We start from the raw sequence: 22965 nt of genomic DNA, 5'->3' as shown, positions 1-22965 counted from the left end.
AAAGTGGAAACTAATGCCTGAGAAAGAGCACAGTATCTTGGTTCACTGCCGCTACATGTGACTTTTGTTATTGATGGATAGCACCCTCTTGAGATCAGCTCAAGCAGTCTAGGTCTACCGTAAACTGAAAACTGTGACTGAATCAGTAAGAGCATATGTCATCAACGGTGTGGTGGCGACACATGGACATATCCCTTACCACTGATTGACTCTTGTATAAATGAGGTTAATGAAGTGGCAGAAATTAGGAGTAATTAATAACTATTCAATTATTTCAGATGTAGAAAGTGCACTGAACTAATCAATTTGAACATTACAATAGCTGGGCCACAGAGCTTCAGGCTACCAGTGCTAACATTGCAATTATATCAACGCCTGAGGGAGAGACGATATGGAGACATCTACTGTTGAAGTGACTGCATTTAAGATGGATTCAAGTCATTCTAAGGACAACCTATAGTATCTGAAAAATCTCCTCACAGACTTCTGCTGTAATACTGGGATATAATCTGGTTTCAGTGACCACCTTTGACTAAGGCAAAAATGAAGTGGTCCCTAAAAAATGTGTTCAAATCAGGTCAAAGATATGCCACGCTGTTTATGAATCCTGACAAGACAGCACACAATGTGCATTCTATAAGTAAAAGCACCCAGCGGGAACATTAATATGAAGTAGTGTATGACTTGATGGTTGACTAACGACTTTCAAAATAGTCACTGTGCCACAACTGCCGACTATGCCTTTCACTATTGATAGGGCAATTAGAGAGCTACCATGGGTGCAATTAAAAAGAATATTATTTGCTTGTCTCGGTACTAGGTCTTCATAATAAAGTCCCACGAATACTCAACGAAAGCTTCATTCTCTGCTCCGTCAAGGGGCATTAAACTCGGGCGATCACTTGCATAGGTAAGCACTGTCCCATCACAAAAACCCTAAATAAATCCAGCATTATGTCCCCTTCCCAATTTTGTTGTACTTCTAGAGATGCATAAATGATTTGCGGGCTGAGAGAACTCCTCTATAATTGAAGGAAGTGACAGCTACATCTGTGCCTCTTTCTCCCCCAATGGAGAGCAACTGCTACATCTGCCGATTTCACAGCGAGCGTCTTAATGTGCCAGCAGGGAAATCGCCCAGTCAGTGTAATCAAACACTGCTGCCGCCGCCACCACCACCACCACCGCCGCTGCTGCTGCTGCTGCTGCTATACCACAACACCCAGCTGCCGTGCTCCTACACCCAGCAGAAAGATTCAATTAGCTCGCAGCCGTAGCCAGGCAGATTAATAGGCCCACATGCACAAGCACTGGCAAAGGCTTTCAGTAGTCATTACGTTTGGGGACGAAGATAAGGGCTCATTATCCAAAGTCATTTAAGTGTGTTGCCAGGATATAACTCTCCGCGTGCAATGGAGAGTGAGAGAAGGGAACATCCGGCTGACAGGGATGAGTGGAAACAAACAACAAAGGGGTGTCAAAAAACTCGGCAGAGAAGGATTTAACGACGGTGCTTACATAACCGTGTTTACATTCGGTGTGAGCCAGTTCTTGCTCACTTTCACGAAGCAATTGGAATTGGAAGCCATATTTAGTCACATTTTTGTACGACAGCAGGCAACAAAATTGCTGGCAACAATACCCAGTGACACAAGGAAGCAATGAGAATATAGAGATGGCAGACAATTTACACTGAGTGTTGCCTGTATATACATCAGAAGGTGGAAAAAAGGAGACCTTTTCACATAGGTTGTGGTGAATGTAGGCCACTGTTTCCCCTGCATTGATGCATGGGGTGACCAATTGGTTCCAGCCAAGGTGAGGAACTCAAACCGAGCGAGTGAATCGGAGCATCTTCTGTCCTACTATCACCTCCTTCTCCTCCTCTATCCTCAAATATAGACACACAAACACACGCGCACGCACACACACACACACACACACACACACACACACGCACATACACAAACACACACACACACACACACACACACACACTCACTCACAGAGGCACATGCACACATCCCTCCTCCATTAATTAATCAGCGGATTTATTTTTAAACAAGTTGCACTAGAACTTGATGGACTCGTTAAAAATGAATAGAACACCACCACGGAGACTGCTGCACATCATGCCAGGAGCAGAGCAGAGGGAGGGAGAGCGCTGCTCAGGCACAGCCCAGTCCAGTGAGGGCAGCTTAGTGCATGTACATATCTGAGCAGTCCTGCCCCCTGCGCTCTCTGATAGGGCAGCAAGGTAAGGACTGAGCTGCTATTTTAGTTTTTCTGCCCTGCGAAAGAAAAGGTGGAAAAAAATGAAACGACAGAAACCTCCATTTCAGGGTGGGGTTTGCCTTGTTTAAATCTGAGTATGGAAAGGATTAGAACCTCTTTCACACATGTGTTCAGCGTTTTCGTCTTCCAGTTCCCTGACTGTAGTTTGTGCTTCAGAGCTGGTGAACTGGCCATAAACGCATCTGCGTGAAAAAAGCATGAAGAGTCTTCTGTGTGGTTATTACTGTAAGCCGTCCAAGAACTCAAAATGGCACCCCATTAAAGACTACACAAGCACATAGCTGTGCTAGCGTGAGCGTAACCTGTGAAGCCGTCTGTGCTCACATCTATTGATTTAACAAATGCTTTTATCCAAAGTGACTCATGGCACTGAGAGGGGAGTCATTACTTCAGCTTCCTTGGATAGCGCAGATTTTTCCAGCATTTTCTTCTGCATTATAAGACCCCCCCCCCTTCCTGCAACCCCCCCCCCCCCACACACACACACACACACACACACCCACACACACAATTTCCCACTGCTTCTGTCTCTCAGAGGCAGAACTGTTGACAGACACAGATGGGCTGGGTGGAGGGGGGAAAAAACGCCAGAACACAGTGCTGCAGACACCAAAGACACCAGACGAAGGTAGAGGGAGGGAGAGAGTGAAACAGGGAAGGAGAAAGAGAGAAAGATAGACATAGACAAAGAAATAGAGAGGGAGAGAGAGAGGGGGGTATCAAGCACTGAGGCATTTGTTCCTATGAACGTGAGAGCAGGAGACACACGGGACATAGGACATGGGGTGCCTTTGCTGCTGAGTAAATCAGAGGATTCTGTATCTCAGGGACACACAGACTAAGCATTTAAGGCTACGTTTATACGGTGACGATTATTCGCGTTTAGACGAGCATTCTCAGGGGGAAATCTTTATATATTCTTTATATATTTTATAATATATTTTTATAATACTCTTTATATAATCTTTATATATTTTATATGAAGACGCAAGAGTATGTGATATTCGATTGGATATGCATTCCAGACCGCTGGGTGGTGGTGTGATAGAACCCCGGTACGTCACGCGCAGACATTCTAATTTGACAGTTTAGCCAGAGAGGTAATCAAGGATCTTTGGTTTAGCCGTTTAGACGGAGATGCAACACAGGTCGTCTTCAAAACTCTACACTCTGGAAGGAGTCTTCAGATTTTTGCGTCTTCAAGCCCCGATGGCGGGGTCGCCGTGTAAACGAAAGACACTTATGATGAAATATTTTGTCGTCTTCCTACGCAATCGTTCTCGTATAAACGGCCCCTAAATCAGAGCCCACTGACAGGCCTCTAGTAGCGCTCCACCAGAGAGAGAGGGAGAGAAGTGGGGACGAAGACGAGGAGGATGAGGGCAAAAGTAGACGGAGGGGAGGGCTGGTGGGGCAGGGAAGTTGGTGAGGGGCAAAGCTGACAGAGGTGTGGCAGATTCTCTGCAGGTCTACCCCATCTTACCCCCCCCCCCCCCCCCCCCGCCCCCCCCGACAGACTCAGATAAAGCTCGGAGCCAGGGAGACGCGGAGACGTTTCGAGTCATCGGATCAGACTTTTAAATCCCCCAACCACGCTCCGCTCCTCTGAGCCACATCCCCGTCACCGAGTGGCCTGCAGCTATCCGAGCCGCTCACAGGGGGAGGATCAGGCCCAGTCGGATGCGACATGTCGAGCTCAGGAAAAAACTGGCCCGGGCTAGGGTGGCGGTGACGAGGAAGGCTTTTGGAGGGAAAGGATACGGAAATCAGTGGGATTCCCTGTGGAGGTTACAGCCTACAAGCTATAGACGGCAGCCTTCAGACCGTCTGGGACCTTCATCTGAGTTTCTCCCCTTGTGTCTGAGAGACCTCCACCCGCTATGGAAATAAAAAACCCTGCTGTGGCCTAAGCCTGAATATGAATACATGCCTCCCCAGGAAGCCTCGCAGCAGCCTCCTCATACAATGACAAGGAAAACAATTGCACTTTTACTTCAATATGACTCAGCACTAACACAAGTGAAAACTTCACTTGCTAGCGGATACACCTGCATGGGTCTTCTGTTCTCACACAGTATTTTTAAGTTACATTCTCTGAATAATTGATTAATTGATAAAAGACATGAGTGAAATCTGACACTTACTGGAAAGTACAGAAGCAAGGCTCCACATAAAATGGCCTCCAGCAGAATCAAACCAGAGGCTCTTATTCTCTGAGAGAGGAAAGAGAAATGGCGCAAGTATGAATCACAAGCTACCACAAAGGCACATCAGTTGTAGTGTAAACAATGAACAAAAGTACACATATTTTTCTGTAGAAAGTTCTTTCTTCTCTTCCCAGTGTTAGATTGTTTCCATGGACATAACAGCAATAACATTCAAGAGAGGTGAGCGCTATTTAACTATTCTGCAGCGAGGGCCCTGTACCTTGTTCCGGCGGAAGTGGTAGACCACCACCATGCCGATGAAGTCCAGCAGCATGCTGAGGCCCTGGAAGGAGGCGATGGCCAGCCGCAGGGAGCCGTCCTCCTGGGCCAGGCAGGGGCTGTCGTCCCGGCAGAAAGGGCAGCCCTCCTGACAGGGCAGACACTTCCCGGACACCTCTGACTCATCCCGATGAGAGCCCCGCTCTTTACCTGAGTTGAATAACGACCATAATGTAAAAGGAAGACGCCACTGGAGAAGGACCCGCTGTAGAATGGCTTATTGTGGAATTACAATCAAACCCATAAATACAAAAAACAATGAGGAAATTCAATGTGATCAAAAGCACTAGAGAGTAAGGTACCATGTTTTCCTCCACTGTTACTCAGTATCACTTTACTTGGATTGGCTGCCTACAGAGACCATCTGTTGAGATTCAAGTTCAGTATGTAAAATTAAATTGTTGTTGAACAATAACTGAACATCACCTTAACCCAATATAACCCCTAGCCTTAACCTTAACCATACATTTCAGTACAATTACTAAACATCACCTTAACCAAACATAACCCCTAGCCTTAAAGGTGCCATGTGTAAGAATTGAGGTAAGAATATCCAAAAAATGAGCTACACACATCAAAAGAATGAGAAGAAATAAGGGTGATGATGTCATTAAAAAAATGGCAAGGTATAGTGCTGCAGAGATATCAACCTGAATTAGCATGCTAAATTACTAGCCACAGCCCAACAGGTGTCATAATACCAGTTTCAGCCATAGGAGGTGGTATGCGGGCAACATAACCACCAGCCAAACTGCAATACACGTTTCTGTTGTTACTCTAGGGTAGACCAACTCACTTTCTGGAGGTATACTGCCCCCATCTTTTATGGAATGTGGAGTATGAATTGATTTTTGGCAGACATTACACATGGCACCTTTACTTAACTTAACCATACATTTTAGTTAAGAGTGTCAACAGATCCTTTGTTAATATGAGCATCTGCAGACAGTTGAAGGGGGCTTTCCAAGTTAAGTGTGACCTGTTTACTGTACCATATACAGTACCTCTACTGGATGCACAGGATGCAGTTCAGTATTTTCTGCATATCACTCTGGAAAATGATTGTACTGACATAGAAAAGGGTGGTGATCATCATGTGTGTGTTTGTGTGTGTGTGTGTGTGTGTGGGGGGGGGGGGGGGGGTAAGAATTAGACCTTATGTTGCAGAGATTCACCAGATTTATTTAACTAAATCACTTAACCATGTAATTGGTCTCGCAGAAAAACAAAAACAAAGATGCAATTGGCTCATAATTATATGTGGTATTCTTCATCCCCACAGCATTTTTAATCATGTTGGGTGCTCAGCCAGAGGCAATTATTCTCCCGTAATCCCCAAATGGTCTTTTTACTGTGTCTGTCAATCTCCATTTTTGTCCTCTGTCCCTGTGCCACCCGGCGTGGGTGAAACCAGCAGGATGCATTGCCACTGCCCTCATGCAGGGCACTTAAGGCAGCAGCAGGAGCCACAGAGTCATTCCTAACCACATTCCAATTTGCTGCGCACAGCACAGCACGGCACGGCACGGCACAGCACAGCACAGCACAGCACGGCACGGCACGGCACAGCACAGCACAGCACAGCACAGCACAGCACGGCACGGCACAGCACAGCACGGCACAGCACAGCACAGCACAGCATGGCACAGCAAGGCACAGCACAGCATGGCACAGCAAGGCACAGCACAGCATGGCACAGCAAGGCACAGCACAGCAGAGCAGCTCCCATTCTGGCTGACGAGGCGCTGGGACGTGCACAATTGATGTCTGCTCCTCAGCTGTGCACTTCACGAGTGTCCATCCAAGAACTCCAGCAGTGCGAGGGCATGATTTGGGAAGCACTCCCGACAGCTCAGTCTAAGCTGCCAGATGAAGCCTCATCCTCAGTCCTTCCCTCATCTCTCTCTCTCTCTCTCTCTCTCATGCAAATCAAGCCCCTTTCTCTATCTCTTCATTAAGAGGCAGCGGAGTCTGAATGGTGAGCAGTGACTCAGTAGCTATTTTTAGCTCTCTTCATGTTTATGAGTGCGCTCACAAGGTGGGCAGGGCCTGAGTAACACCCGCGGCAACAGCGAGCACTTCAGCACTGAGGGAGCCGGACTTCACTCCAGTCTTCATTCAATCATTTATTCTGAGCACTCTTTTATCTCTGTGATCTCCCCTGGTTAATTTGCTCTGATTATAACGATTGGTCGCTCAGCACCAGAACATCCATAAATGATCAAGGAGGCGATTTTTCACCCAGCGAGACCTCTGCGCTGAGTGTCTGAAGTGCGTTTTGGTCGAGGGTCACGTCGTTTTCATGGGGAGAGGAGCGTTTTGAGCCGTGTTCTTCAGTGAGTGGTCAGAGAGAGGAAGGAGGACATGAGTGACTGCAGGAGGACGAGCCGGTGGCTTTGTGTGCCCCATGAGAGAGGAGGAGGAGGAGGAGGAGGAGGAGGAGCTGAGACACATATACAGACGACTGGGCTTTTAGAAATTCCTCTCACATTCTCTGTTTCCTCATGTGCATATACTGTATCTCTACCTCTGGCTTTTTTATATCTCTCCCTGCAGCTCTCCCCACCCCACCCCCCTCTCTCTCACTCTCTCTCTCTCACACACACACACACACACACACACACACACACACACACACACACACACACACACACACACACACACATACACACACACACACACACACACACACACACACGCACACACACACACACACACACACACATGGTTTGCCTTGGGCCAGTGGGAGTGCCCTGTGTCTCAGCACTCCCTGCTGTCCGCTGTGTGAACCCCCTTGCCTCTCCACCGCTCTAATCCATGAGTCATGTCACACGGCACCTCCGGCTGCTCGTCTGCATCCATCGCTGACCTCTGCAGGACATATCACTTGTAGGGGAGGGGTGGGGGGGGGGGGGGGGGTGACAAACCCTGACCGGATTAGTCTGACGGTCTGCCAGGGAGAGGCCACAGCTCCAGCTTTTTTGGGGGTTGAACTGAATGGTAAATGGGGGGTGGTGGCTAGTCTGTGAAGCAGGAATCCAGTAAGAACGTCTTCTCCATTCACACAATATCCTTACAATGACACCAAATCAACTACATGAAATGCAAGCAATCGTTAGCGATCAAATCAGTTTAATGACACTGTTTGGAATGTCCTAAATGTAAGCGACGCAAAACAATCCTGCTTTTCTGAGCAGAACTTTTGCTAGACACCCAGTCTCTATTGTCTTTTCTTTTTCTTTTCTGTCTCTCGTGTTGCTATGCTATTTTGAATGAGAAATAGGACACGATAGAAGGACATATTTAAAGGATTCAGTGTGGACAGAGCGCATTCAATGCTACACAGTGAGAAGAGCTAATCTAATTGTTAGCAGCTTCCTACAGGTGTACTCGGTTCCACTTGAAACAGAGCAGAATGTGGATGAAGTAAAGTGCAATCCACAATAAAGGTGAGGTGTCGTACTGTGAATTAGAAATAAAGTTGACTGATCGGTCAGCCTTTAAAGCTGTAATTAAGCCATAAAGGACCATTACAAACGGATCAATAACTCCCCTTCCAATCTCATCAGCAGCCATAACTGTCACTTTTCTGCCTCCTGTGGGGATCAAGCTGAAGCACAGGCATCCAATTGGCGTCATTAGCACTTATTTACTCTATAGCCTTAGTGAGTAAATGTGCATTGCACTCTGTATGAAGTTAATGATCTGCGTAGAGCTGCCCGAATCTCTTCTGCTCCATCCTTGTCCTTCTGAGAGCTTGAAGTGTCCCTAAAGTTACTGTAGTTTAGTTCCCTCTAATTAGAATCCTCTGTACTGATGCAGTCTCAAATCAAATGTTATTTTAAAGATGGGCACAAATGGATTGGATTTCCAATTGGGGGGTTTACTGCACAGAAGGCGTGATGTATTGCAATGTGTTGCAGTGTCACTTTAGGGTTGAGCAGGCTTAAATGGTTGAACAGATCTCTTGGTATCTATGGTCCAGTAAAATGTTGATTTATTGTTTACTATGGTTTGTTCTTACTGTTAGATGCATTGTGTTAGCATTAGCCTATTCTTTTGCTGCTAAATTGAGTGCATTCAGACTACATCCCTCACATTACATTCCAAGGCAGCAATGGCTGCCATACAAATCCCTGAATCCTGCCCTCTGGATGGAAATGGAGATTTAGTGTCTTTATCAAGGACACTTTGACACACAGCTAGGAGCAATCTGACTCAAACTGGGAAAAACACAGCACCACCACTGTTACAATGGAACCACAGGACTGACAGGGTGTGTGTGTGTGTGTGTGTGTGTTTTTCTGTGGGGTGAGGATTGGGGAGCAGTGGAAGGTGTGCATGTGCGTGTGTGTGTGTGTGTGTATGTGTGTGTGTGTGTGTGTGTGTGTGTGTGTGTGTGTGGTGTGTGTGTGTGTGGGGTGAGGATTGAGGAGCAGTGGAAAATCTATGTGTTTGTGAGTGGGGCGGCTGATTGGGGATGGTGGAAGGTGTGTGTGGTGGAAGGTGTGTGTGTGTGTGTGTGTGTGTGACTGTACGGGTGTGTGTGTGGGAGGTTGGGTGAATGTGTATAGACTAGAGCATGGCTGTGAAGGGCAAAAAGGACTTGCTTTATTTAGTTTACATGTACATCATTGACGTCTTTCACAACCTATCATTCAAAAACATCACTCTAACCCTGACAATGTCATAGAGATGATGTCCACTATACCTTGTATGCTCTGTGTATTTCTCTTGAAGTTGTACATCATATATTTATTTCACATCTGGATTGCAATCTCACGCAATCTGTCAGTAACATATTTCATACTGCATAAAACACTCTAAATCTAAAATGGAAAGAAGCTAAGAGCAACAATAAGATTATAAGAAGAGCATCTAATTGGCACCTACTTGAAAAGCCATTGAGCGCCACTCGACTGGGATGGTAGAACCCTCTCTTGCACTGGCACTTGTACTTGTCCAGGACAAACCCATGGCCCATGATTGGCTTGCACTACAGCAGGGCAGAGAGAGAGAGAGAGAGAGAGAGAGAGAGAGAGAACGAGAGAGAGAGGCGTTTAAAAAAAGGTGTGAGTAAATAAGACAGGATGAGACAAACAGAGATGGGAGATGAACGATGAGCCAGCCAACCTAGCCCAATATTTGAGTTTCTCAGATGATGCTTTGAAAATGGCAGGCTCTGGGTTGAGGCTGTCAGAGCACAAATAGGGGGAAATATGCTCTAAATGTCAACACAGGCAGAAATACGACAGATGCCTACATGTGTTTTTAGGACAGGCTGTCTTTTTCTGTGGTTTTTCTTGCTCTGTGATGTTAGTGGATTTCCTTTTGTTCTTTAAGACCCTTTAAACCAAAATCAGCATCTGGGTTTCCACATTCTATGTGCATTCATGAAAATTTGCCTCAATTATTTGCGCATCATTATGCGTTTCCATCTACATTTATGCAAGTTAAATATGGTAATTCTCCTTAGGGAAGAGTTCTGATCAGCTTCTGGATAAAAAAACAAGGTTTATGGAAATATGCAGGTATAAATGAAACAAATGCAAATTTATGTGAATAAGTTGCTTCCATCAACTTTAATCATGTTATAGCCTATGCGACTCTAGAGTTAATCCACATCCCCAAAGCAAATCAAATTTCTGAGTATTTTCTGAGAAGAACATTTCAAGTTCTAAGTCAGGACTTCTTATTCAAATGGTCAAAATCCCCATTAAAAAGTTGGATACAAACCCAACTTTTGATTTGTTTGGAAACACCTATAGGTTTGAAACCTATTTTTTGAAATATACTACTACTTGAGAAGTTTTAAATAGGAAAATTACCGGAAATCTTAGTCACTTTTAAACGTGGTGCTAACAGGGGTGATGCTAATGGTCTAATCCGATTCAATGATATGACTAATTAGCTGATCTGCCTGGCCGAAGAGTTGTGCTAATTATCTGCTGATTTAATGAGTGGTTGGAACAATATGTGGTAGACTACCTAAAAACTGCTTTCTGCAGTAGATTAACATAAGATGCATATTTTGTGCACTTAACACAGGTGTTTTCACTAATTAGCTCATCTTTCTGGCTGATGAGTAGTGCTAATTAGAATACCGGTAAGCTGGTTTAGTGAATGGTTGGAGCAGATGCGGTAGTACCTGTCTCTGGCAGTAAGGCAATCTAAAACATCTGGGTTTGTCCAGTCCACATTCTGGGTGGTGTTGTTATCAAATGTCGGGCGCTTGGTGCAAAAATGCGGATCTTATGTATCAGTCATGGGTGTGTTTTGGGCGTAGCGTCCTTTAAACCAAGCAAGCAGCACCACTTCAAACAGCGCATCGGTATTTTGATAGTCAGCGGCGCATTTGAAGGAATCTGCCATGCTGGGTGTGTCTCTCCCTGGCTTGGCCCTGCGTGGGTAATCTGGCCTGCATTGTCTGCTGCTGCTGCTGCTCTGTGTCGCCTTTATGGAGCTGTTGCGGTGGGCCGTGCAGGGCTAATTGGTGGGATGATGAGAGGGTGTTTAAAATCACTGCCTTCAGTCTCCTCGCTCTCTTTCTGCTGCTCAGGTATGACGACGAAGGGCTGGCTGCGGTCCTCGCTCCGTGCCCGTTTACCTTTTGGCCTTATTCTTACACATACTGATATGCACAACACTTTTGGTTGACTTCCCACTTACTGACTTATGCAAATCATTCGTTAATAAACCAGCATATTCTTTAAACATTACATTCAGTGTGGTCTCCCCTATGACAGCTGTACTTTGAGCCAAGTGGTCCTGACATCCACTTAACCTTGCTTTACTAAAACCTAGAGTATAGCCTACACACATCTGCACTCGTCTATTATTTGAACTCATAGGCAAAGTGAAACTTTCACTATTGACTGACAATGGGTTACCATCGAAAACATAGCCTAAAAAAAGCAACACTTACCCCAATAATGTTCGAATGACTGAATAAAAAATCTAAGGACATTTATCCTGCAGAGGAGTTGCTGCTTACATCTAGTGACAGTGCGTCTTCAACTGTGCTTCATATGCGCCTTTCACTATAGACCAGGTTTTTCTTGGTCAGTGGCAATGCTTTTTAGATGGTGTAAGATAGCGATTTTTAGATAATGCACCAGACCACACCTTATGTCGGTAATTGCCACATCCCTGGGCGCATTGTTTAATAAAAGAGAAGGACATGGCAAAAGATTTGAGTATAAGATAAACTTTGCGTTGTGATAAGAATACACTATAGGGATGCGCTGCGTTTCTGATCGTCAAAATAGGGCCCAAAATCCATTATGATATCCCAAAATTAAATCGTTTCTTCTTTCTGTTGTTTGTTAGCACACCAATGTACTGGCAAATGCTGGAATGCTGATGCATACTTAAATGTCACTGTCTTCAGAGCCAGTATAGCAGAAGTCACTATGATTTAAACCTCGCACAGGCAGAACACTTCCCTTTGTGATAGGAGCAAGAAAGCCCAGAACATCTTGCACATTTCACCAGCAGCCCTGCAAGTCTGGAACACTCAATCTGAAATAAATAGAGCAGGGATCACGCAATTGATCCAGATGACTCGCAGGCCTGCCTCTGCTTAGGCTGAAGGTCTATGCAGTGCCTTGCTGATTTCGCTAAAGAGTTCAGATCCTAATTTCAGGATGAAAAAACATCCGAGACGAAAGGACTAATGAGATCTCAGGGACTCCTAGGGCACTAGCGGTCCTGCTCTAAGAGGGGTTTTAACTCAATAACAATGTCAGGAGCAGTTCGAGGAGATGGGGAGATGAGACGCAAACACTTGCGCTTGCGCAGCATTGTGTACACATCTCAGTATCTGTTTACAGTGGTGCACTGGCTGGCAGGCGATTTGGAAAGGCAATGAAAAGGTGCTGCGGAAACCGGCTGTGAAAGTAATGACACCTATTTACTGCACGGAGCAGCAGGACTGGACTCAAATCAGTGCTTACAGACAAATCAGTGCATGTTCAAATGTAATAACATGGAAACCTATACGTTTAACTGTTTAAAGACTTTAACAAATGAAATGAAATACTGTAAGATGCAAGCAAGTGTAAATCATGATGGTGCCACTGGTTAAAGGAGTCATGCCATACACTTCTTAATTATTCTAGAACATTCCCTAAGAAACATGAGAGCAGTTTCTATGTAGAAACCATGCACTTTTCTAATTGGCCAATGCTCTAAGACTATGTGATTTCTGTGGCCATTACATGCAGGGAAGCTTACAGTCTACTTTGGAAAGCTAGTGAACATCCTCTCGTCACATCGACATACCTTATTTCAAAGCCAACAAGACAAAATTGTTTCCTACGGCAAGGTACCATCTTGCAGCTACCTACAGCTGCCTTATCTATGCATAAGTTCACCCAGAGCAGCTGCAAAGGCATGGGGCCTTTCCTCTCTGGACGGGAGAGTGGGGAAATGAGGTTGACTACCACACAGAGAGGAGACTGAGTGAAAGTACACACCAGGGTCCCCTCAGGCTGCTCACTATGCGCTCACGGTCAGAAGGGGTCATATGAAACGGGGGAGTGGGTCAGGGCTGGGGATAGCTATTCCCGCCACACTGTCAAATACACTAAAAATACACTTCCGTTGGGTGAAGGCTGCAAGTGCATTACTTGGCCTCCCCTGTGGATGCCCAGTGTGTTTGGATCTGTATGGTCATTTCGCAGAAGAGTCTCTGGTATGCAACAACCTTTGAATGGGGCTTTGAATGCACATAGCAACAACAGCCATCACAGTTTCATCACAAACTCTACAGGCAATCTGAAGATCCGACAAAACATATAATTCCGCTCAAATCACTTCTTCACACAAAAACCATCACACACCCGACAACATCCGCTGCGCGTCGGGGTTCTGTTCACCCTGTCGGGACTTATTTTCTGATAATTACCGGGGGACAATACATTATCCCTTACTAATCATGTCTCAAATTGATTCTGTTAACTGGGCTAAAAAAAGCATAGCATTATGTATGAAATATAATCGCTGACTGTCTGTATCAACATTCACTTTGTATCATACTGTTCAGGAACATTCTAATCAGGCAGAGAGCTGGGTGCCTCTCTTCTGTGCACTGGGCCTTTCCTCGTCTGTTTCTCGTTCCTCAGCTGTGCCTGGCTTGGACATGCACAAGGAAAAGAGCCAGCCAGCCGGCTGAGATCCACACACAGATCTATAAATAAAGCTGAAAGCAAGAAACCCTAAAAGCAGTACAATCAGGCGTGCTCCCTGTGGAACGGAGACTGTCTCCCCCTGAATTCCCTGTGATATGAAGGGAAAGGCTCCACTGACTGATGAGGCCGTTTAAAAGCTATCAAAATGGTTGCCGTTGCTGCTGGCGTATTTGGAATGGTGCATCCACACATAATTAATTTCTGGCTGAAGCCTGCCTGATGGATTCACAAGAGAGCCAGACTCTCTTTGGCAAGGACATGCAGTATTTCTATGATCTATTTCTCCAGGTAGATCTCTTGGGCCACAGAATGGGACAGATGGCTGAAGCTCTTTCTATGAGCAAACATAACTCAGCACATCTTTTAAAGAAAGGAGATGGCCACAGCTGACAGCCAGACATGTCATATGAAACCTGTTTTTGTCACTAACAATTAAGCAAAAGGAAGGCGTGCATCTCTACTGTATGTACTGTATGTATGAATGCATGAATATATGTGTGTGTGCGTGTGTGAGAAAGAGAGAGAGTATCTTGTATTTGTCTATGTGTAGGTATGTGTGTGTGTCTCTGTGTGTGTCAGGATAGTTTAGTTGTGGAAGTGGAAGCAAAGCAACTGGGTTTGTACTGTTCAATCTCATCTATTATTGGAAGTCACCACATTTGGAGATGGAGGTGTTGTGTATCTGTTTCATTATTGTCAACAGAGTCATATTACTGTATCATGTCCGAGCAGTTGTTACATCTGTACACCTTATATTTATTCTGAATTGACGCAAATGGAATTCAAATTATATATGTATGCACGTATGTATGTATATGTATGTATATATATGTGTGTGTGTGTGTGTGTGTATGTGTGTATGCATTTATGTAGATGCTGTATATGATACATCCCACAATATGTTGTTGAGGCTATACCCCTGTTCCCTACTGTATGCAGTCACACTTTCACTGGCATACTCTGAGAATAACTCCACTGATCTTTGTGAGCTTGAATGAAAATCAATACGGAAGGCCATAGCGTTGGATCCAGCTCAACGTGCTGTTTTTTCAAGCAGACCTTTCCATGGGAACTGCCAAAGAGGTTCATTTTTAATGACAGTGACCTGAATTCAGTCATGGTGATTATTAGGAATAATATAGTAGCTCTCAGGTAGACACTAAACACCTCCATAGTACACACTCCATCCACTGGAGTAGAGGGGCATTGATCTCCCTCGAGAGCTCTGTAAAAAAGAGGTCAGTTGAGAGATTTGTGTCTGAAGTTTCAATCTAGAGTGCATACAAGCACCTGGGAGAAACCTCATTTTCTAACCAAGGCAACTAGGGGAAATTGCCCTAATCTTATCTCCCACAATCTTTTGTATGTGGCATACATAATTGGCTACCACAGTAAATGCTACATACAATATGCCAACATAAAAGTGTGAAAAGACAGCATAGGATGGTGTTGGTTTGTAAATGATTCTCGTCTGCTTCTTCATTGGCAGACTACAAGTCAGATGACGCTAATTTGAGTTTTTGATTGGTTTGCGGTAGCAATTCATATGATTTGCCTAGTCAGTTTATAAAACGTATGTTTTTTTAAGGATATGATCTATATACTGTATCGCTGTTCTCAGAAATTAAAGCAGATAACCGCCCCCAGTTCACCATCACTGAACAGCGATGTTTACTCAGGCTTACTTGCTTGTGTCAACTCTGACATTCTCAGAACAGTTAACACCCATGTCTGAACAAAAGCACTCTGGCCAAAATGACACATTTTACTCTCTCAAAACACTTAAAACATGCAGCAAAAGCAAATCTTGCCTTCAAACAACACATTCTGTCGTCAAATCACTGTGTGATTTCAATCAATAATTACACACTGGACAACTAAATGCAAAATCTAGTTCTCAAAATGAGCATTTTTGCTATGTCTGTTCCATTTCCTTGTTGGTGCCCCCCACCCAATCCCAATCCTCCCCCACCTTTTTTATGCAGCCCTTGCCACTTAATCTACTAAACCCCTCTTCTACTGCACTTTTTACCCCCCCCATTAATGCACAAATAGGCTGACACCAGACATAATTTCACTGCATTTCTTACTTCCAGTAACTATATGCATGTGACAATAAACTTCCTTGTATCCTTGTATCCTTGTATCCTTGTATCCTTGTATTTCTTTCTCATTTTTCTGGTATCAGAAAAAAACTGTGAAAAGGCAAAATGTAGAAGCTACTGAATAAAAAATAATTTATTAATTCCTCCCAAGATGTAACTGTCATTGACATGTAAGACCTACAGTAAACACCTAGGCAAGACAAATTTCATTGAACTACAACTTGTCATTTTTTATCGAAATACACCTACAGTAAACACCTTTTGTACTGTTTTCTAGGCAATAGGCAATACAGTACTTTGTCTAAATGTGCATTACTGTAGATTCACTTGCAAATAGCAACACAGAACAGACATGGCATCTCTCTTATAGATAATGAATGATTGCTGATTCAAGAATTGTGCAAAGGAGTTCCACACAGGCGTATCAGAGTTTCAGACTTGTGCAAGGAATCTGTACCATCTGTGAAAAGATGTTTTCCTTTTGTTTAGCACGGGGGAAACCAATAGAGTTTGGGGACTTTAAATGACATCTGTGTTAACTGTTTTGCAAAAGGATGTGAGAACTGTGTGAACCCAATGAAATCGTGTGAACACATTCGCAAGAGATGACTTCTGCTGTACAAAGAAAGTGTGAAGACCATGAAGACCAAGTGGATCCCAGTTTCCATAAGCAGGTAAAAGCAATCGAGAAAAACTGTAATATCGAAGCATAACGCATAGCCTTTAGGGTCTAGACCTTAACTATTCAGTAGGGATGTAACCATACACTCAACTCATGATTTGGTACAATTCACAATTTTAAGTTAGATTTTCTCATTATTTTTTATTTTAACAGAATAAACTACAGACAAATTATGTCTAAAAAATATTCCTTTATTTATATAAGCAGAGAGGAAAACAAAGTCTGAACTTGTTGTGTCCCAGTATTATCCAGCGATGAGGTTTTTTTTTCATTTGGAATAATCTTTTCACCAATCTGACTCCCAATTTTACTATCGTTGCCAATGATCGGGATGTCTGTGTTTTATCACTCTGAACAACCGACCAACAACTGAACATGTACTGATGTCTGACATCGAACAAGTGAAATCAAAAGCAGATTACGCCCTATTCTGTTTAAAAATTGCATCACGATTGTTTTTTTTTTTTATCTGAAGCGGTTGAACCGGTTGTACTGTGCATCATTACATCACTACTATCCAGCTTTGCACAGTTTCTTAAACAAAATATCTAATATTTTTTATCTTTCCCTGAATCTGGTGATTTTTTACAGAAATGACAATGCAGGGACATTTTTTACGAGAGAGACACACACAGGCCCAAAGCTGCCACAAGAGGTTGGTCAGGACACTGGACATCCTGCTCACCCTTGTCACACACTGACTAAATATAATCCAAAATTGCTAAATGCTAGGGCCCCTATCTTACATCCAGCCCACTGTTGTGCCAGACGCGATGCAAGTCTTGTTGCTAGTTTACACCAGACGCCGTGATCATTATTCTGTCAGGCACACAAGTTGACAAGTTGTCAAATGAACCTTGCGCACTGCGCAGTCCCTGCAAACCCTGGTGTGCTTGGATGAATGTCCTTAGGATTTGTATTGTTTCATTATTCAATATTATTGGGCTAAGTGTTACTTTTTTCAGGCTGTTTTCGATTGTAACCCCTTGTCAGTCTGTAGTGAAAGTAAGCTAGATGTACCGCAGAGCGGTACAAAATATGACCGCCGCCCAGTCCAGCACATTTTTCCACAAAAAGAAAAAAACAGATCAAAACGAAAAACGATGGTTCCATGCTATCCATATGGGGTTACATGCCCACCAAGTTTCGTCTACCCCGGTCTTTCAGTGTCCCGGGAATCCTTGACGGAAATTTGGACATGCGAAAAAGAAAAAAAAAAAAAGAAAAAAAAAAATGTGCAGAGATGCGTGTATACACTGCTTGTCACACACACACTTGTTTCAGAAAAGCAAGATGCAGATTCCTTCTGCAGAGATGCGCTAACTCATCATCAAAATAACAACACAGTTTGATTTTGCGCTCCTTGCTCCTAAAGGGAATGGCAGATGTAACACACAACCATGATTAATTAAAAAATTAAGAAACTTAATCGCTTAACCTCCTGAGACCCGGGGTATAAATTTTAATGCATTTTTTTATTTCTCTCAGTTATTTTGGTTTATTAGGGCTTCATGAGTATACAAAATATATTTCACCTCTGTACATCAGGTAGTTTTTGAGAAAAGTGATGTCCTCATTTGAGGACATTGGGTCTATTTTACCAGAAAACACAACTAATGGCGGCCTTACATTGTACGATTTTGGTCCGTTTTCATAGTCGGCGACTAAATTTCCAAAGTCAGACAGAAATCATGGGAGTTGTACTGGAATCGTGGCGCGCTCCCGTCAACTAGATCGTTAAGTGTAAGGTGCCAATCTTAGCGGTTTTAAGTCAGTCGGAGTCAGTCCTTTTCTAGTTTTGCCGTTACGACAATATCAAACATGTTTGATATTATCGCAAGTCTTTCTAGTCGTGGCTCATGCAAATAGTGACGTGAACTATAAAAACCAATAGTGACCTCTCTCCAACAACAAACAGGAAGGGGCAAAGTAGGCGACAGCTGTAGCCTATTTGTTATTCTTATAATATTTGTCATTTCTTATACATATTTAGTCGGCTCTTCCACGTGACAGAACAACTCTATATCGGTTAGGGATGTCACGCATGAAACAATGCTGCAGAAACACGAAAATACGACTTTGAGTTTAGTAGGCTATCATTTCAGTTCCTGTTTATCTATTGCACAATGGGTAATAATTTAAAGGAATCTTGTTGCAGTCTTGTAAATAGTGACCCTGCAAGATCCCTAGTCATTGCAAAATCATAGTCTGTGACTTAAAACTCTACTACTTGTCTTTAGATGTGAGAGGGTCTAAGACTGTAGTCTTTCAAAAATCTTTGCAAATCTTTCCAAAGTCTGTCAGTGTAAGGAGGGCTTTAATCACCATTGTGTAACAAAGTGTAACTCTGTTTATTTCATCAGAATAGAACAGAGTTCAGAGTAAAACAAAAGTACAAAGTGTGTGTGTGTGTGTTTGTTAGTGTGTGTGTGTGTGTGTGTGCGCGCGCACGTGCGTGCATGCGTGTATACACAGGTATATGTGAGAGAGTGCACCTATGTATTTCAATAGATTTTTTTTGTTTTTTTAAAAAGTAACAAAAACATAAACAATGAAATTAAACACTAAATTCAAGGATGTGCAAAATAATGCAAAATAATAGTGTGTTTGTGTGTGTGTGTGTGATAGTATGGCACCCAGGAGGTGTCATTGCAAGATATTTTGTGTGTATATCAAAACGAAGATAATGTGCACTCATTTTACTAAAATCAAGTACAATTACAATTTAGCTAAATGAACCCACAATTTAGTAAAATGAACACACTATTTACGAAACTGAGCACATCATTTGCTAAATTCAGTGCACAATCTATACATGATTTAGCAAAATTAGCTATTTTTGTCAAATGAGCTCACAGTTTAGTAAAATGAGTGAACTATTTACTAAAAAGAGTGGGCAATTTAGTAACATTTGCAATGTGCAAAATGCAAAAAACAATGCAAAATGTGTGAGTGTGTGCATGTGTGTATTGAAAACTGCTAACTTTTAGAACTAGCACCATAGGTCTATTATGTGGAAGCAATCTGGAAGCACACATTTTAAGTCCCGATGTCCTCAAATGAGGACATAAAAGATAAAAGCTTCCTGATGTGTTACAATAAAAAATAAATGTGAAAAATCTATGCCATATCATACTAGAACTGTAAATAAGCATGAATAAACAAGTTTCAACCCCATAAATTACAATGGCACTCTACCATGACTACAGTTGTCATGTGCCCGCTGATAAAACATGTAGGTTGATATCGACGCCATCTTGTTTTTTCCCAATATAGTGTAATGTGCTTTTATTACCACTAACTGGTACAAATAACTGGCATGATATGAGGGCAACAGAAATTTATTCAGAATATTGAAGTAGAAAGTCCTGCAAAGCCTAAATGTTATGTCCTCATACGAGGACGTAGGGTCTCAGGAGGTTAAATGGGGCCCTAGATATTTATCAGGCAATAAATCAGTCCTGTGCTTGCTTACTCAGGGATATGGTTATCAAACTTCATACCTTAGAGTTTCATGTAATCCTAAACTAATTTTAATCATACTCATACATGTTTGGTCTCAAATTGCTTTTTTGCTAGTGGTAGTGTGATTTTCATGGGGTAATTATCCTCAAGAGTTATGCAACATCTGGCTAAAATGCTGATTACTCAGATTATGGGTCTCACCCGCCATCCAAATATCTTCCTGTCCTTGAGAACACATAGGCAGGTCTTGGTTCACTCTGCTCTATTTTACATCTGCATTATTTATGGATTCATTGTTATTGGCTCAGAGAGGGGGTGTACTTCACAGATCAGACAGACTCTAGCCCAAGCATTTCCCCCCGTGCTAAAGAATGTGTCATATCCCCTCAAGGTTCCCACTTCTTTTAAGTAATGTCATTCCATTCCACGACATAAGCAGTGTATTCAGTGCTAGATTACACAGCCAAGTCTAATCTACAGCCTTAACAGTCTAGTCAAGTGTAGTCTACATTATTATTGAGTACAGCATGTACGAGTTTCCTGCAATTTGAGACGGCTCCATCGAACCCCATGCAGCAACATTAGGATACTTGAAATGTCACATGCATTTACTGTAATGGGTTCTAGAACCATTTCAAACTCACATCCTTTCAGTTAAACATGTTCTGACTGTCTCTGCTTGCCCTTCTATGGATGAGTTTCCCTTCAGCATGTTTTATCGCTGTGGGTGATATGTCGCCTAGCTGTGGTGGGAAATCCTTCATTTCGAAAGTCGAGATATCCTCATGCTTGAAGATGTGCTTGTTAGTGCTGCAGGACTTCAAAAGAGGGTGGAGTTGGAGCTCTGCATGCATTCCCCAAAGACGGAGCTGTACAAGGAGAGCAGGTGAATGAGAGTTTAAGATGCTCTCTCACAAGGAGACTTTAGTACTTTGACCAAAGTCTTCCTGGCATTGTAATATGTGTGATATGTGTGAGGTGTTTGTTTGGTGATGATGGCAAATGTTTGTAGATAGGCACATTTGCCTTAACGAATGTGTCTCTGTGTGGACAAGAAGGGTATATTCAAATATATGTACAAGTATAAATGAATGTCCTCTGTATGTGATTGATTTGTGTGTGTGTGTGTGTGTGTGTGTGTGTGTGTGTGTGTGTGTGTGTGTGTGTGTGTGTGTGTGTGTGTGGCTGAGTGTGAGTTTACGTGTGTTGGTCTTGTCTGCTGCTGTATGGCAGTGACAGCACACCTCCAGGGACATCCCACTGCTCCGCTCCATTTCTGCCCCACTGCCTCGACTCCACTTCCCCATAAATAAACCAGCAGCTTTACCGGAACACAAACCAAGGGCTGCGCCCAAATGGATTTACAATCTTCCCACCGTGACAGTCGGCAGCCAACATGCAGATCATTATCTATCAGTTACAAAAACAAATGTGACACATCACTCGTCCATGTGACCTCACCCAATGGCCGGTGAAAACCGGGTTCTTCTTAAAAAGCATGGCAAACCCTGCTTATGTCCATGGAGGATCTGATGTGAATATAGAGGGAAAAAACAGCCCCTCATGCACACCAAACTCACCATTTGGGCTTAGTCCAGAAAAGCTGGTGCCATATTAGATAGCCCAAAGTGAAATTAGCACAACACTAGACTTTTCCAGCAGGCCACCTCAAGAAATGGAGGGAAAGGACATGAGATAATCTCACAGCAGGGTGTGAGAGGAGGAGGAAGAGCAGCAAGATGACAGGGACACAATTGTGTCTAACTTTACAGCGTGTCAAAAAAGCTACTTGGTATAAAATGATGCACCGAAGCACTGCAGGCTTATGGAGTGTGTGTTTGTGTGTGTGTGTTTATATGTGTGTGTTTGTTGGGGTACGGCGGGTAGGGGTGGGGGAGGGGGTGTGAGGTGGCAACATCATTTGGGAGGGTTCGTCAATAGCCGTCTCAGAGCCCGCGGGATCCAGGAGTTCTGCGCTGATCCTTTAATCCCATGTGCCGAACGATAAAAGAAGCCAGGGGGGGGGGCAGTGAGGTAGAAACATAAATATTTACATTCTGCCTTCAGTCAGCCAGTCATCGCCACAGCGCTGAGCTGAGCTGGCTGGCAGGCAGGAGGGGGGGCAGGCACAGCCCCTCATTTCCTCCTCTAGCAGCACCTCTCTCCCAATGTATTTTTGTCATTAATTTTTCAAAGGTGAAGGGTATACAGTGCACATCGCCAGGCTGCTGCTCCATCATTGTGCAGCTATTTACAAACGGTGCACAAGTACACTTGACCCAGGGGCAAGTTGCCACCTCGATGCACCTGTACAGTACATATGAAACCATATGGGTTATAGCCAAGATGTATGGGTCTGTGAGGATGTACGTAATGTATCAGCTGAACTCCAGTGCAGCTACAATGGCACACTCATCACCTGGGCAGAGGGACCACTGGGTTCATGGTCAACATCTTGTACCTTGTTGAATGAAAGCCCTATTTTTAGTGCAGAGGCAATTTCACATTTTCAGTGTCCAAATAGCACAGATATATAAGCAACTCTTATAAAATTACCCTATCATAAAAAACCCCAGAAACATACGGTCACAAAACACATGCAACACTGTCTAAAGCACATACTTAAGATATGTTCTTACCCTTTAATTATATAAGATGTAGGGTTATGTAACATCCGTCCCAGGGAGCATTCAAAATGCATGAGAGGTTGTGCTCAGTTCATGGTGGAAAACAGCAATGTA

The 22965-nt window shown here is 43.5% G+C and overlaps 1 protein-coding gene across 2 annotated transcripts in view; it reads right to left on the bottom strand.

Annotated features, from left to right (window-relative positions):
• Positions 1 to 22965, bottom strand: part of gpr158b (G protein-coupled receptor 158b) — a 45038-nt gene that overhangs the window by 12868 nt on the left and 9205 nt on the right. For both annotated transcript variants that reach the window (XM_042110430.1, XM_042110438.1), the window contains 3 exons: positions 9675 to 9777; positions 4723 to 4931; positions 4440 to 4508 (listed from right to left, as the gene is read on the bottom strand). In XM_042110430.1, the coding sequence (XP_041966364.1) occupies positions 4440 to 4508; positions 4723 to 4931; positions 9675 to 9777 (381 nt within the window). The remainder of the gene's footprint in view (positions 1 to 4439; positions 4509 to 4722; positions 4932 to 9674; positions 9778 to 22965) is intronic.

The sequence above is a fragment of the Alosa sapidissima genome, chromosome 1 (assembly GCF_018492685.1).
Source record: "Alosa sapidissima isolate fAloSap1 chromosome 1, fAloSap1.pri, whole genome shotgun sequence".
Classification (NCBI taxonomy): Eukaryota; Metazoa; Chordata; class Actinopteri; order Clupeiformes; family Clupeidae; genus Alosa; species Alosa sapidissima.
This window is presented reverse-complemented; position numbering and strand designations above follow the sequence as displayed.